This window comes from Letharia lupina (assembly GCF_014066315.1).
Source record: "Letharia lupina isolate WasteWater1 chromosome Unknown contig_4, whole genome shotgun sequence".
Classification (NCBI taxonomy): domain Eukaryota; kingdom Fungi; phylum Ascomycota; class Lecanoromycetes; order Lecanorales; family Parmeliaceae; genus Letharia; species Letharia lupina.
The window spans coordinates 2322006-2336964 of NW_023502973.1; the positions used below are offsets into that span (position 1 = coordinate 2322006).

General features: G+C 44.1%; 6 protein-coding genes across 6 annotated transcripts; 3 read left to right on the plus strand and 3 right to left on the minus strand.

Annotated features, from left to right (window-relative positions):
• Positions 1–3378: 3378 nt before the first annotated feature.
• On the minus strand, positions 3379–3777 carry HO133_008174 (uncharacterized protein; the record flags this gene model as incomplete). The annotated part of the gene is made up of 2 exons (XM_037299042.1): positions 3379–3722; positions 3759–3777. 2 exons carry the CDS (start codon positions 3775–3777, stop codon positions 3379–3381), a joined length of 363 nt encoding a protein of 120 aa, XP_037156378.1.
• Positions 3778–4070: 293 nt separating this feature from the next.
• Positions 4071–4642, plus strand: HO133_008175 (uncharacterized protein; the record flags this gene model as incomplete). Its single annotated transcript, XM_037299043.1, has 2 exons — positions 4071–4235; positions 4325–4642. 2 exons carry the CDS (start codon positions 4071–4073, stop codon positions 4640–4642), a joined length of 483 nt encoding a protein of 160 aa, XP_037156379.1.
• A 2230-nt stretch (positions 4643–6872) lies between these two features.
• HO133_008176 (uncharacterized protein) lies at positions 6873–7223 on the minus strand (the record flags this gene model as incomplete). The annotated part of the gene is made up of 2 exons (XM_037299044.1): positions 6873–6898; positions 6935–7223. 2 exons carry the CDS (start codon positions 7221–7223, stop codon positions 6873–6875), a joined length of 315 nt encoding a protein of 104 aa, XP_037156380.1.
• Positions 7224–7816: 593 nt separating this feature from the next.
• On the minus strand, positions 7817–8198 carry HO133_008177 (uncharacterized protein; the record flags this gene model as incomplete). The annotated part of the gene is made up of 2 exons (XM_037299045.1): positions 7817–7933; positions 8010–8198. The coding sequence occupies 2 exons, from the start codon at positions 8196–8198 to the stop codon at positions 7817–7819; spliced, it is 306 nt and encodes a 101-aa protein (XP_037156381.1).
• A 1060-nt stretch (positions 8199–9258) lies between these two features.
• On the plus strand, positions 9259–11490 carry HO133_008178 (uncharacterized protein; the record flags this gene model as incomplete). Its single annotated transcript, XM_037299046.1, has 5 exons — positions 9259–9281; positions 9371–9581; positions 9664–10370; positions 10421–11403; positions 11459–11490. 5 exons carry the CDS (start codon positions 9259–9261, stop codon positions 11488–11490), a joined length of 1956 nt encoding a protein of 651 aa, XP_037156382.1.
• Positions 11491–12383: 893 nt separating this feature from the next.
• Positions 12384–14478, plus strand: HO133_008179 (uncharacterized protein; the record flags this gene model as incomplete). The annotated part of the gene is made up of 6 exons (XM_037299047.1): positions 12384–12586; positions 12678–13076; positions 13135–13691; positions 13762–13927; positions 13999–14069; positions 14150–14478. 6 exons carry the CDS (start codon positions 12384–12386, stop codon positions 14476–14478), a joined length of 1725 nt encoding a protein of 574 aa, XP_037156383.1.
• Between the last annotated feature and the right edge of the window lie 481 nt (positions 14479–14959).

Below are 14959 nucleotides of genomic sequence, written 5' to 3' on the forward strand. Positions count from 1 at the left end.
GAGCTTTTATCGAAGAGACTCTTCTCGTAAACTTAATAATTTATATATCTTTACGAATACTTTATTTACTTTCGTCTACGTTATATTATTTAAAAGCGTATAATTAGCTCTATAATTTTATAAGCTCATTTTATTATTATATCGTTAATGTTAAAACAGAAATTAAAAAAGATAGTTTTAAGAATTTTGAAGTTTTTTTTTTAATTTCCTCTTTTGAATATACTCTCGTATATTCGTTAAACGCCGAGAGGTAATAAATTATTTTCTCCGCACTATTATTTCGATTACTACCTTATTATATTTATACGAGTAAAGGCCTATGAATTAAATTCATAATCCTTTTTTATAATCAGGGCTATCGAGTAAATAGGTGAGCGATCTTTTGTGAGCGAACTTTGATAAGCGATATTTGAATTCCTTACGCTTGAATAAGTATAAGACTAAATTTAAGAAAAAAAAATTCTAAAAGCCCATATTTCGTTCTATAATTTGAAAAAAAAATCTCAAAATCTTAATAGAAAATCAAAAAGTTATTCTAAAATCAAATAATGTATATCTGTTTTTTGATTAGGGCTGTCCGGCTGTCGAGCGAACTTTGGTGAGCGAATTTTGGTGAGCGATATTTGAATTCCTTGCGCTTTAATAATTATAAGACTAAATTTAGAAATTCTTTTTTTATCTGAAAGCCCACATTGCGTTCTATAATATAAAAAAGAAATCTCAAAATTTTAATAGAAAACAAAAAAGTTATTTTATGTGTCAATAATATACACCTATTTTTTTGATGAGGGAGGCGCGCTCGGCGCGGGAGGGCGAGATTTTGATGGTTGCGGACGCTAATTTATTTACCCGCGATGACTTAGCCGGTCTAACCAAAAAGCGTAGTGACCCTGAATTGATGATTGGCTGCACATACAAATTCAAGGTTTTCTAGTTCAGCCCTACCTTATTCTTTTATATATACTGATAATTTAATAAATATAGTCTAGATCTATTATATAGAGTTTAATATATTATTTCTTTTATAAAATTATCTTACGTAATCCCCTTTATAATATAAAAAGATCTAATATACTTTATATTCCTCGCGTATCTTAAGAGTATTAACTCTATTCTTATTAATCTCTCGCTTAAAATCTCGATTTTAAATATTCTTATAATATATAAGATATACTCGAATAGTCTTTAAGTTTTATTAATTATAATTATCTTATAATATCTTTAATAGTATAAAGATAGAGATAAGATTTAATCTTATTTAATAGATATCTCCTTCTTTTAATAACTCTATTACTATACTTTTAAGAAATTTCTAATACTCTTAAATAATTTCTATTAATTTATAGAGTTTAAAAGTATTTATAAGACTCTTATTTAAATATTAATAAAATAAAAATATTTAATTATAATTATAGACTCGCTAGAAAGTATATATAGTTACTAAAGTATTAAATCGATCTATTTTCTCTATATACTTATTATAATAATAAAAAAGCTTAGAAATCTTAAATTTCTTCTCTTCGATATTTAGATTCTTTCTATTCTTCTTAAAAGTAGATAAAGTAATATAAGTATTTATACTAATTTTATTAGAACGTTTCCTTTTTTTAAAGATATAATTATTAATCTCTCGAATATTATATTTAGTAATAAGTTTTAAAATAAGATTATTATCTTATGAGACTATTATAAGAATATTATTCTAAATTATTATAGTAAGAACTTCGTAGGAAATATTCTTAATAAATATCTATTTTATCTTTATAAGTAATTTTAAAAGATCTCGTCGAGTAAGCTTTATAGTCTTATATATCGTAATTCTTCTATCTCTTAGAGCTATAACTAGCTTTAAATAAGTAAAATAGTTATTTATAAAGAGAATAATATTTTTTAAAAAAATATTTATAGCTAATTTAAATATTATAGCTAATATTTCTTTAAGTTCTTTAGTTTTTAGCCTATTTTCTAATTTCTATATCGGGGAATATTATATATAATTATAGATATAGCTCTTATTATTAATTATAAAAAGCTTATATTCCTTCTTAATTAGCTTATCTAAAGCTATAATAAAATAAGATATACGCTTTATCTTTTTAATTATATATTTATCAATCGCTATATAAAAACTCGAGATTCTAAAAAGATTTTAATTCTTTCAAATCTCGCTAATAAATAAAAGAAGTTTCTTATATTATATTAATTACTTTTATCGATCTATTTTAATAATTATAAGATTCTCTTAAATAAGATTTAAATAATATATATACTTTCGAAGAAGAATATAGCGATCTCGAGCTATTTTCTCTATAATAATTAAAACTATAAATATAATTTTATTAGTTCTTTAATAGTTATAAATAGTAGAAAAATAAAAGATTTTTATATAGATTATAATAGCGATAAAGATTTTTAGCTCTAATATAGTTATAGAGTATTAATAAGAATTACGAGAACTTTAAATAGAGATATATAAATTAATATTATTTTAAAGTATTTTCTAGATAATAGTAGTTTATATAAGATTAAATATAATATATAAAATAAGAAATAGATTATTTAAAAGATAATTAATAGCTATTTAATACTTAATTATTATTAATTAATACTCTAGAAATAGTAAAATACGCTAAAGAAGATTATTACGTTTTTTAAGAAATATCTATCTCTTACTAGTTTTCGTAGATTTCTTTTACTACTTTAGAATCTAATCTAATTCGTTCTTATTAGAAGTAGATAAGATAGTAATTTAAGGTATATTAAATTATTAGTAGTAGAGTTATTTAATAATTAATATAAGGAAGCTATTAAATGTGGGGGAAGAATCTCGGTTAAATTTGTTGTCTCGGCGTCGGCGTTTATCGGATACCCGCTTTTAAGTGAAAAATAAAGAAATAAGATAAGTTTTAGGTTTGGAATCATGGAATCTGAAGATCTGATTGAGCAACTTTAAATTTGTGGTTGTCGAATATTTTGTGATTTCAGTCTTGAGCAATGTTTTTCAATCACCATTGTTCCATTGACGGCAGAGACTGGCGTGATTGGCGAATGCGATATGGGCCTTGGTATCCTCGTGTGAGGATTTTTACGGTTAGGGGTTTTATCGCTGTGAACGAACGGTGGTGTCGGAAGGTATGGATCTCCGGTAAAGAGAGTAAGAAGTAAATTTCGATTTTGTTATTCAGATATCCTGTGTCATCAGTCGTCGTTGCTGCAGGATATCTATAATGTTATCGCACCACTGCGGGCGACGCATGCCTGTTGTCTATGGAGAGATGCATTCAACGAAGGGGCAACATAGCGATGGTATTAAAAAAATATTAAGACTCGCTAGGTCTTTCCTGGAAAGAAACCGACCATGACAGCACTTCACAGCATTTACTTGAAACCCCCATATTGCACCAATTCGACTTCTTCGTCGCTACTGACCCCACGTTCTCTTTCGTTGACTGCTCCCATCTTGTGTCCGTCGAACGCCTCAACATTCGAGATATGCTCAACGCTTGGTACTCTCTCAGACAGCTTGCTGCCGCCCGAAGCGTACGATGCAAGACCATGTCGCACAGAGGTATACATCTTCCGTGGAGAAGGTACACGTGTGATTAAGGGCCCTAGCGGAGGGAGACAAGCTGCCAAAAGGCCAATGGCGACTTCGACGGTGGTCCAGAATGAGGGAGGGGTACGATTGTGGCTGGTTGCGCTCTGTGAGGGATGGAAATAGACTAGACTATGTCAGTAGCTGCTCGCGACAAGGGCACTGCCGGTCATGCGAATCATGGTGGGAGGAAGATGGCCATACCCGTGAACGTCTTCGCGACGAAACCTAGTCTTATAATACCGAAGAGGAGCGATCTATTCAGTTTCGAAGTCAGTGTTGGCAAGAGGCAGAAGGTATTTTGTTTCCAGGCTCACAGCGTGCCCAGCATGAAGATGGCACTCAGCCCGAACTTTTCCCTCCGGCTCATCTGCAACGCCCGGATACAAGGATAAGGCAGCGTAAGCACCGCAATATCGCCCAGCACATCCGTGATAGCGAACCATAGCAGTAACCACTCCTGCGGTGCACAAGGATGACCGTGATGGGAGTCAGCGCCGCATGTGAAGGCCTCCATAAACATGAAGACAAGGCCCCAAAGAGTGATGATGACGATGAGAATATTGTTGAGGATGCGGAACGTTTTATGGTGATAGAAGATTCGGCGGTAGAAGAAGAGGACACCGAGCTTGATGCAGCTGTATGTGAATTTTTCAATTACCAGGACGGCGTAATCGAGCTGTTGAGATGTTTGAGTTAGTGAACTTCTTGTTACGGTCATAGAGGTAGAGCTTTGGTCTGGCTGTCTTGACAACCCACCTTGCCTTGGTTTGCGACGCGCCAGTCAACAGTCGGTTCACTGTCTCTGCCAAGCTCTCCTATGACGGCCGCTTTTCACAGAAAACGAGACAGTCAGCACAAGCTTTGCGACCTTTGCCCGCTCGGACTAGGGCGGAGAAGTTCGCTCTCACCGGTGATTTGGGTAGCAGCTTGCGCGAAGACCAAAAGGCAAGAAAAAGCAATCAGCCAATCATCGATCCCCACAAAGCTGGGCTTGAGGCGAAGGCGCACGAAAAATCTCAAGCATACCGCTACCAGTCCAAGTAATGGTAGCACAGTAGCGGTAACGATGAGGCTAGCGACTCCATACATGATGAGAGCAGGCCTTCGATGAATGCTACAAAAGAATTCTTCTCCGAGATGAGCGATGTGAAAGGGAGAGCAAGGTCGCACTAGATCAAAGGCTGATTACCCATATATAATCAACTTCTGTTATAAGGTTAGTATTCGTGGTAAGAATATTCTGGGGGGAAAGAATGCATCTTGCCTGCGAAGCCATGTTCTTATAGAGAAGGCAGAGCGTATGCCGTGTTATTCAATTGTAACCCTGCCCTGCGACGCTAATCACGTTTGCGAGATCACGGATTCAATCGGGCGTGAACTTTATGTCCATATACATCTCTTTTGCCAGTCACAGACCCAGGTAGAAGCTTCGCTCTACTGCAAAGATTAGATCATCAAGAAATGACATTAATGCTCGAATGAGGTTTGGGCGTTTTGCCGGCTTTCTCACCGGATGACTTAACAAAACAGGTTCAGAAGTCAAGACCGGACTGAGGAGCAACGGAAGATACCATTGCTGCCGACTTCGAGTGGTACGCTAATTAATCATCATAGCTAACTTTCAAGAGTGGCAACAAGCATGAAGGTAAATGCGATGGGTAGGATATGTTTGACAGATGTTTTTGATGGAATCGTCGGAGCATCTCGGTGAGGTGGTGCAGCCTGCACGGCAAAGTTCAGCCACAAGATGGAGAAGATTTTCTTCTGTGTACCTATGCATGGACTGAAAAGATGGCTTGTTGTTCAATCCAATTAGACGGTGCAATAAATATGTGCTAGGGCGCGGTACTTCCCAGTAGTGGAAAGCTTGTCGATACCGTGGGAAGACTACTCACCCTTTCTATGTGCTTCACCACTAAATTACTCTAAGCATTCCAAGACTCTCAGAGAGCTCTTCGAAGAGAACTACTACCGAATAAGCTACCGAAGTAAACTCCAAGTATAATAAAATAAGGCTTCAAGCTTACTTAAATAGTCTATTTGATAATAATTCTCCAAGAGCTTATAAAGAGTCTTTAAAAAACTGGGAATCGCCCCACGTCCAGCAGACTTTGCTCGTGGCGAATTCGCTAGAGTGCAAGTCATCACAAATGGCTTCAGTTTTGTTGGCCATAGAAACTTTGGCGCGCCTTCGGTGCCTTTTGCGATGAATGAAGATGAAGTGCTTGTGGTATTTCTTCCGACTTTTGAAAATATCACCGCTGCTTTATGTTTCAAAACTACCAGTCGTCTCAGCGTGAGTCTAGTCCGGTCATGTTGGATTTCCAAACGATCTCTTTCTCTCCCTCTTTTTTCTGAACGTTGCATCCTCCCGGAGGCGGAGCGCTGTCATCCGCTGAAATACGAGGAGCTGGCGGCGCTCGCGCTGTCCTGGGGAATCTAAGCCCGTCTGCGACGACGGCTGGGCGCTAAATGGACTGATCGGCTGAAGTACCGTATTGTGAGCCTTCTCCAACGATGTCATCACGGCCTTGGGTAATGTCCAGGTCGTAGCTCCTCAAAGCTTGAGAATCGGAAAGATCATTCTCAGTACGCACCGAGCGTTTGTCCGAAGCGCGCGTGCGTCGGTCATTTTCATTATAACTTGGAAGCCCCTGACTGCTTCGACGGTTCTCACTTTGATCACTGGGAGCGCCTGACCTTACCGCGTTCCAGCGAGACTGGAAGGAGAGAGGTTGGAGTGGGGTTCGGGAAAGTGACTGGCCATTTAGTACGTGTGACCTCACTGGAGCCCAACAAGACTGAAACGACAGAGGCTGGAGTAGAGCTCGAGAATGAGGTGGGACACCGAGCACACAAGAGCGTTCTCGAGGTCTTACTTTAGAACGCAACGGCCTAAAAGAATCACCGTAACGTCTATGTCCAACTGGAGCGATATTAGGGCGATAGTCGTGGGAGTTGCTTGGTCGCTTGGTGTATTTTTACAGCTTTGAAGCCCTCATAGACGAGTCTTGCGCTGAAGTGAGCCGCTCGCGATGCCGAAAAGAAGGGGTGGGTCTCGATCTGGACCCCGAATTTGACGAATAACCATCTGTTGAAGTATGCAAAGATGTTCTCACGAGGGGAGGGCATGGCCTGAATGAGGTTGGCAAAGTCTCTTCAACCTCTTCATGATATCTGCCTCATTCCGTAGTTCCGACCGCAAATTTTCTGCTGTCCACTCTAAGATACGATTCTCTAAGATTGGAATTTTATGACTGAGTGTCAGAACCCTTTACCAATCCACCCGTGCCTTAGCCTCTTGAAACTTGACTTGCAGGCCGCAATTCTATTTACTTGCCAGGTTCCTGCTTCTGCTTTCAGCGCTCGAACTTGGTGTTGAGGATATGGTAGTGTCGCTGTCGCTGGCTCCTACATCCGAGATGAAACTTGTTGGCGGCTCAGTAGCATCATTTCCCTTGTCGCGCCTGATGGCAGAAGAACTGTCAGAGGCGACATCCGGTTCGAGAATTTTCTCATTGTAATGGGTTACCAAGAGGTATTTGAATTGCCCCTGGTGATCCACCAGTCGCATGTGCATTATTCTGGTCTTGTCCTTCTCCACAACTTGTAGCCATGAATCCATGGTGACGGATTTTTCTTCCTTTGTGACCAATTGGAAGGAAGGGTCCCCATGAAGTAGTTCGTATGATTCTCTCCTTTATCGGATCAAATCATCGACAAGGCGATATTCCACGATATGCTTTACAAGCCCAAACCATGTCCTGCATAATGCAAGAGGTACACAGGAAACCTTTCCTTGTGGATCGGTAAAGTGCAAATCTGTAAAGCTAAAAGCATTACCACGGATGTCGGAAAAGAAAAAAGACCCAGTCGCTGTATTCGCTGAAGCGTTCTAATATGGCTTAATCTTGATCGTCTCTCTTAGCAAAACGAATATCTTGAGAGGCGCGCACGTGATTACAGTGTGATTGTTGATCACAAGAGCCCAAATCTAAGGAACTATCACTACGTGATCTACATCAGAATGATGCGTGATAACCTGCATCTTATCACGGCGGTCGGTAGATTCTAGAGGATAGCGTGACTGCAATAGAGCGCGTACGGGATCACCTTCGAGATCTCTGGATGTAGTATGCATTCTGGGACACTCAGTCAAGAAAGCAGGCAAGCTGACAAAGATCGCAGTTTTTGACTCCAGATCTTCGTCAACACACTTCAGAGCATGGGGTCGAGGTAGCGTCCATGTACTAATTTTTGCTCGCACGTTTTCTGGACCTTAATCAAGAGATCAAAAACCGGTTCCTGGAGATCGACGTCGTCGAGACCGGGAGCCTGTTTATGTTCAGTGCGTACTACTTGAGCCCCGGTATAATTCAGACCGGACGATGACGAGTGGGGTGTAGAATACCTGCATGACTCGAGCATTGAATGCCCAAAAGCTCATTCCCTCGCTCTCGAGAAGCGTCCAACAACCTCCAAATCGAATTTTGTGATTGTTGTCTTCCGCGGCAGCGTTGCTGACCGTCACTGTGAGATCGTCCCGACCTTCGATACGAGAGACCCACGAAGGGAGGGACGCTTGCGGCGAGCTCCGCATTTCTCGGTCTGTCAGAGGCCGGTTAAGATGTTCATCGTTATTCAACCGTTGCTCTCCTTTCTCTCATCTTTGAGAGACTTTCGACGGTGTCAATGGCGGGTGTATTGCGACGGCTTCACGAATGACTCGAGCTCAAAGTTTGCAGTGCTTCGACTGGGGGTTGGTCCTTCATTAAGGTGTAAATCCTGGGTCATTCCATTTGTTCGCGTGTCAGGAGGTCGGTGTCCTTGGCTTCTGGGATAGACATCTGTTCGGTTGGCAAGGGAGGGTTCCCGGACGCCTTGATTGTGGGTCGTTCGATCACCATGCAAAAATTGCAGTGCTATTCCAGCTGTTTGCGAGTCAGGCGAGCGGTATCCCTGGATTCTAGGGGCACCATCATCTGGATCGACAACGGAGGATCTTCAGCTGCTCCGAAGAGCAGGTTGACCACCAAGCAAGAATTCCCGTGCCATTTCAGCTGTCCGCGAGTCAGGAGAGCCATATCCCTGGCTCCTTGTGAAGCCATCTCTTCGAGTGGCTATGAAGGTTTCCCAGGCATCTCGATCCATTTGGAAGACGATGTCTATTAGTGTTCGACATTGCTGTCGACGTTGGAGGTGTCTACAGCCTCGCCCATGCATGCAGGTCTCTAGCTTATTTCAGCTCATCAGGCTGCGGCGTTCCCTTCTTTTTCTCCTGCTGTACGACTGTAATTGCGTTGCATAGGCGTCGTATGTTAGGATAGTAAAAGAGCATGACCGCACACGGTTGAAGTTTCACGAAAGACTTGCACCAGTCCTGAGAAATAGGTGTGGTTTCCCAATGATGCCCAAATGCGAATTTTGCCCCACTCTACGTCAACTCCGCGTGTCATAGGTGGAATAATTATCGAGGCCGTGGGCTGCCTAGATCTCCATAACCAACAGTATTAATTGCCTGCGTGGCTGAGTCGTTCCACCATCAGGCAGCGGCTTTGGTTGAATTGTTCCCCGCGCCTTCCGCTCTAAGTTATATCCAAGAAAACTATTCGTGCCCAGCCTCATCAGAGTATTGCTTTACCACTTTCACAACTTCAGTCATGAACGTCATAAAATTACAAAGGTAAGAGATATCTTAATAGCGTGAACCTACATTTCACCTCCAATCAAGACGTCTTGGCCCAACAGCGCATGCTGACGTTTCTGCAACAGAAAATACCCTCAATTCCAACAACAAGACATATTCGGCCTACAAGATGCCTTTCGCAAGCTGGATGTCGATGACAAGGGATACATAGATGAGGCTACGGTAATAAAGGCAACACAGACGTCGGAGAGGCAGCCATATGATGTGGTTAGGTCAGCGCTTAAAGAGGTGGAGCTGGACAGCTCGAGGAGGGTAGAGCTGGACGACTATGTCGATGTACGTCTGAACTGGGACAGACTGGCAATTCAGAGAAGGAAATAATGGACTGAACGATAAGCTGACTAGCTTCGTGCTCTAGCTCATATCCAAAGTCCGCGGCCAGCAGGCAGCGCCAGCCCAGAACAATATACCAAGCGGCCGAGTTAGGGGTATGAGCAGTGCCGCAGAAGGTAGCAGACCAGCGCCTATACCGGGACATCAATCTAAGAGCAGTGTTGGGGGAAGGATACAGGTTCAGGGCTCTTCGGCCAATGTCACACACACAATAAATGAGGATGAGCGGACGGAGTTTACAAGACACATCAACGCGGTGCTGGCTGGAGATCCAGATATCGGACACCGCCTGCCATTCCCTACCGATACCTTTGAGATGTTTGACGACTGCAAAGATGGGCTGGTACTGGCGAAGCTCATCAATGATAGCGTGCCGGATACGATTGATGAGCGTGTATTGAACAGACCTGGGAAAAAGATCAAGACTCTGAACGCATTCCACATGACCGAAAACAATAACATTGTCATCAACTCAGCAAAGGGCATCGGATGTTCGGTGGTCAATATAGGCAGTGGGGATATCATCGAAGTACGGGAGCATCTGATATTAGGTCTCATCTGGCAGGTTATTCGGCGAGGGTTGCTGGGAAAAATTGACATCAAGCTACATCCCGAGCTATACCGACTTCTGGAAGAGGACGAGACGCTGGAGCAGTTCTTGAGATTACCTCCGGAGAAAATTCTGCTGCGATGGTTCAATTATCACCTGAAAAACGCCAAATGGGACAAGAGGTATGCTATTCATTACCCGGCTCGTGCAATTTGGCTTATTTTACTTTCAGAGTAACCAACTTCTCTACCGATGTCAAAGAAGGCGATAATTACACGGTGCTCCTCAACCAACTAGCCCCCGACATCTGCAGCCGCAGCCCTCTCCAAACCCGCGACCTCCTTCAGCGTGCCGAGCAAGTCCTTCAAAATGCTGATAGACTCGATTGCCGCAAATTCTTGTCCCCAAAATCCCTTGTAGCTGGAAACCCCAAGCTCAACCTTGCCTTCGTCGCCAACCTATTCAACACCCACCCAGGCCTCGACCCCATCACCGAAGAGGAAAAGCTCGAAGTGGAAGACTTCGATGCAGAAGGTGAACGCGAAGCCCGTGTCTTCACGCTATGGCTTAACTCCCTTGATGTCCAACCAGCCGTTAACTCCTTCTTCGATAACCTTCGTGACGGCAGCATACTCCTCCAAGCTTACGACAAAGTCGTCCCTGGAAGCGTTAATTGGCGCCACGTGAACAAGCCTCCAGCATCAGGCGGCGAGGTGATGCGCTTCAAAGCAGTCGAAAACACCAATTACGCTATTGAGCTTGGCAAACAAATGCACTTCTCCCTTGTTGGCGTGCAAGGCGCAGATATCACCGACGGTCAGCGCACACTGACCCTCGGTCTAGTATGGCAACTTATGCGTCGTGACATCTCCGAAACTCTTTCTGCACTCGCTCAACGACTTGGCAAGCGTGAGATTACGGACGCCGAGATGGTTAAATGGGCAAACGAGCAATCAAAGAAAGGCGGCCGCAACAGCAGCATACGCAGCTTCAAGGACCAGGCAATTGGCAGTGGTGTATTCTTGCTGGATGTACTAAATGGCATGAAGAGTAGCTATGTGGACTACGACCTCGTGACGAGCGGGAAGAATGACGAGGAGGCTTATGCGAATGCTAAGTTGGCGATAAGTATTGCCAGGAAGATGGGCGCGACCATCTGGCTTGTGCCAGAGGATATTTGTCAGGTGCGGAGTAGACTTGTCGTTACCTTTATTGGTGAGTGGTCTTCCTTCTCTTTACAGGGATCAAAGTTGCTGACTTAGGATTACAGGCTCCCTTATGGCTACTTACGAGAAGATGTAGCCCCTTCCGGCTTGCTTGCTTGAGCAAAGTGTATTCTAGCAAACTACAGCGAGAAATAGCAATACTGGCTCGAGACTTGCATATTTGACCTTTTATATCGAGAGTCACCGTTTGACAGGACTTGCAGCCTCGCACCGCTAAGAAACCCTGCCATTGTAACGAAGGTCTATAGCTACCACCTCTATCAACTTAATCGTCACCGCTTATATGGTGCCGCGAAAGCACAGCGGTGCATAACCCGAAGTGGGGATCCAAACACTGGTTCCTAGAAAGCGGTGAAAGTCAGCGTGTGCGTCCATCTAACTGCTCTGAACCTGACAACTCCTCCAGGCGGCGGTTCGATTCGATCTATGGGCGTCACATTTTCGCTTTTGACGTCTGAATCCTAGTGGCTTTCTCGAGGAGTAGATTCGTGCCAGGAGGGTAATTGTTGGCAAGTGACTAAGCGTTCTTAGAGGTCAATTGATCAGAAGGTGCAGTGGTTCAAACGTTCGGTCCTTTGCTGAGCTCGTTGAGCTCTGGCAGAACTCTGCTGGAGTCTAGATCTGAGCTCGGGATTTCAAAGCTGGCATTACGGGCTGGGTGAGCGTACTCGTGATTTCGAAATATCGATTCTGGACACGGTACGTTGTCGTCAGTGCTCATCCGGGATTAAAAGGTGGGGATTCTCTGGCGTTATCTGAGTATTGGCTGTGCTCGACCCGAGCAGTAGTAAGCAGCTGCGTGATGATGCAAATCTGTGTTGGCGGATATAACGGATACCGATGCACATCCGAAGCCAATGTGGTATTATTTAGCATTTCCCCACAAAACCAACACCGGCATCCAGGTCAACAGCGAGTCTCGAATATCGATATAGACGGCAGACAAATCATTTGACCATACCTGCATCCATGGCCTCTGGCGGGCAGAACGGCAGGTCAACAGAACCTATCTTTGAGCCTCTACGCAAGCTGAAGGTCGTCTGCGTCGGTGCGGGCGCTTCTGGCCTACTTCTGACCTACAAGATTCAACGCCATTTCAGTGATTTTGACCTGCAAGTCTTTGAGAAGAATGCTGATGTTGGTGGTACATGGTTTGAAAACAGATACCCTGGGCACGTTTTCCCTAGCCCCCAGTCAATGCTCAAGTTTTGGAATCTAGCTAACTATGGGAACTTGATAAACCATGCTAATGCATTCTTTCAGGTGTGCGTGTGATGTTCCTTCGCACTCTTATACCTGGTCCTTCGAACCCAAGACCGACTGGTCAGCAAGCTATGCTACTGCGAAGGAAATATATCAATACTTCAAAGATTTCTCCACCAGGTATGGCCTGGATAGATTCATTAAGGTGAACAATAAGGTCATCGCTGCAACTTGGGACAAAAGCATTGCAAAATGGCGTGTGAAAGCGGAGAATACTATCACCAAGGAAATCACTGAGACGTCTTGCCATATACTTGTCAATGCTGGTGGTATTCTCAACGCCTGGCAATGGCCAGCAGTCCCTGGTCTCAAGGACTATAAAGGGCAGCTGGTTCACAGCGCAGCCTGGGGCGAGGATGTCGACATCAAAGGCAAAGTCGTCGGATTGATCGGCAATGGGTGAGTGGATCTCAGCAAGGGTGCGGAGAACTACTGAACGGGTTCCGCCTCCTTCCAGATCATCGGGTATACAAATCCTGCCGTCCATCAAGAACGAGGTCAAGCACTTAGTCACCTTTATTCGAGAGGCAACGTGGATCTCACCACCCTTCGGCCAAGGTTACGAGGAGTACACTGATGAAGACCGAGATCGATTCGCCAGAGATCCGGAGTATCACCTCCAGACCCGACGGGAGATAGAGAAAGGGATCAGCGGCGTATTCGCCCAATTCTACGCCGGCTCCGAGGCGCAAGCGAAATCACGTCAGTACATGCAATCGTTAATGGAAGCCAGGCTGGCAAACAAAGACCTTGAGAAACTTTTGATCCCTTCATGGAGCGTTGGGTGTCGCCGCCTTACACCGGGGGTTGATTACCTTGAATCTCTCACTGCTCCAAACGTTACTACCGTCTTTGGCAACATTACGCATTGTACAGAGGCAGGGGTCGTATGCGAGACCGGAGACGAGTACCCTGTCGATGTCCTCATCTGTGCTACTGGATTTGATACAACATACAGACCGCGATTCCCTCTTCTAGGCACGACCAAGACACCGTTGAGTGACGAGTGGAAAGGTGCGTCAAGAAAAAAGATGTTTTTGTTCCTGGTAGACCCCCAAATCACTGGCTAACCCTCATTGATCAGAGGAGCCTGCCGGATATATGGGACTGGCGGTGAACAATTATCCAAACTACTTCATGACGCTTGGGCCCAATAGCCCCATTGGCAATGGACCACTGCTCATCTGTGTTGAGGCAGAAGTTGATTATATGATCAAGTTCATGTCCAAGTTTCAGAAAGAGAACATCCGGTTTGTCTTTCCATTTTTCTCGAAGACCCCGAAGAAAGAGCTCAATTCTAATGGAACACATCGTGACGTAGGTCTTTCGATGTCAAAGCCGAAGCGGTGGCGGACTTTAACGAGTGGAAAGATGCCTTCATGAGCAACATGGGTCAGTCTCCATCCCTTCACACATCCCTTTCGTATTCAAATATCTTGCTCGTCCCGCTGACTTGGCCCGCCGACCTCCAGTCTGGACGGAAGAATGCCGCTCATGGTACAAGGCCGGTAGCATTTCTGGCAAAGTCGCCGCACTCTGGCCTGGGTCGAGTCTCCACTTTTTGGAAACGCTCGAGTCTCCTCGCTGGGAGGATTGGAATTTTTCCTACATGCCGAACAGGAACCGGTTTGAGTATCTTGGCAACGGGCACAGCTCGGCGGAGGCGAGACCCGGGGGGGATCCCAGTTACTATATCCGCAACAAGGACGATAGCCCCATCGATGTCTGTCTCAACTCCAAGAAAGCTGGTGGAAATGAGCTCAAGACTGGACTTGAGAATCGTGCTCGAAACAAGACTTGAGAATGGGGCTCGAGACAAGACTTGAGAAGGCGGTTGAAAATATTTTTGACAATGGGTCAGAGTGTGGGATGCAGCGGAGTTGAAAATGGGGAATTAGAGCCCAGGCTAATGTACCGTTTCAATTATGCAGTATTCCACATATATATTCAACTGTTCTATGACTCGCAGACTCGCCATCTGAGCAGTAGTGGTCACAAAGACGGCGGGTTTCCTGTCGCCAATATTCCGTACAGAGCTTTGCGCTGCGGTCAGGGAACAGGGGTGGTTTTGGGAATAATACCCCTGCAGCCAATAGGCTTGAATTGGGAAGCTGGACTTTGATAATGGGCGCCCGTCTGAAGAACGTAATATGCTCCGACTGATGTAACAACTCATCCTCCTCGTTTTCCAGCTAAAACGTTCTCCGCGTGGGAGACACATACACACACAGCCCAGGCACGCGCTGTCGCTTTGACGTTCCTGAATGTCAAGAGCGCTACCG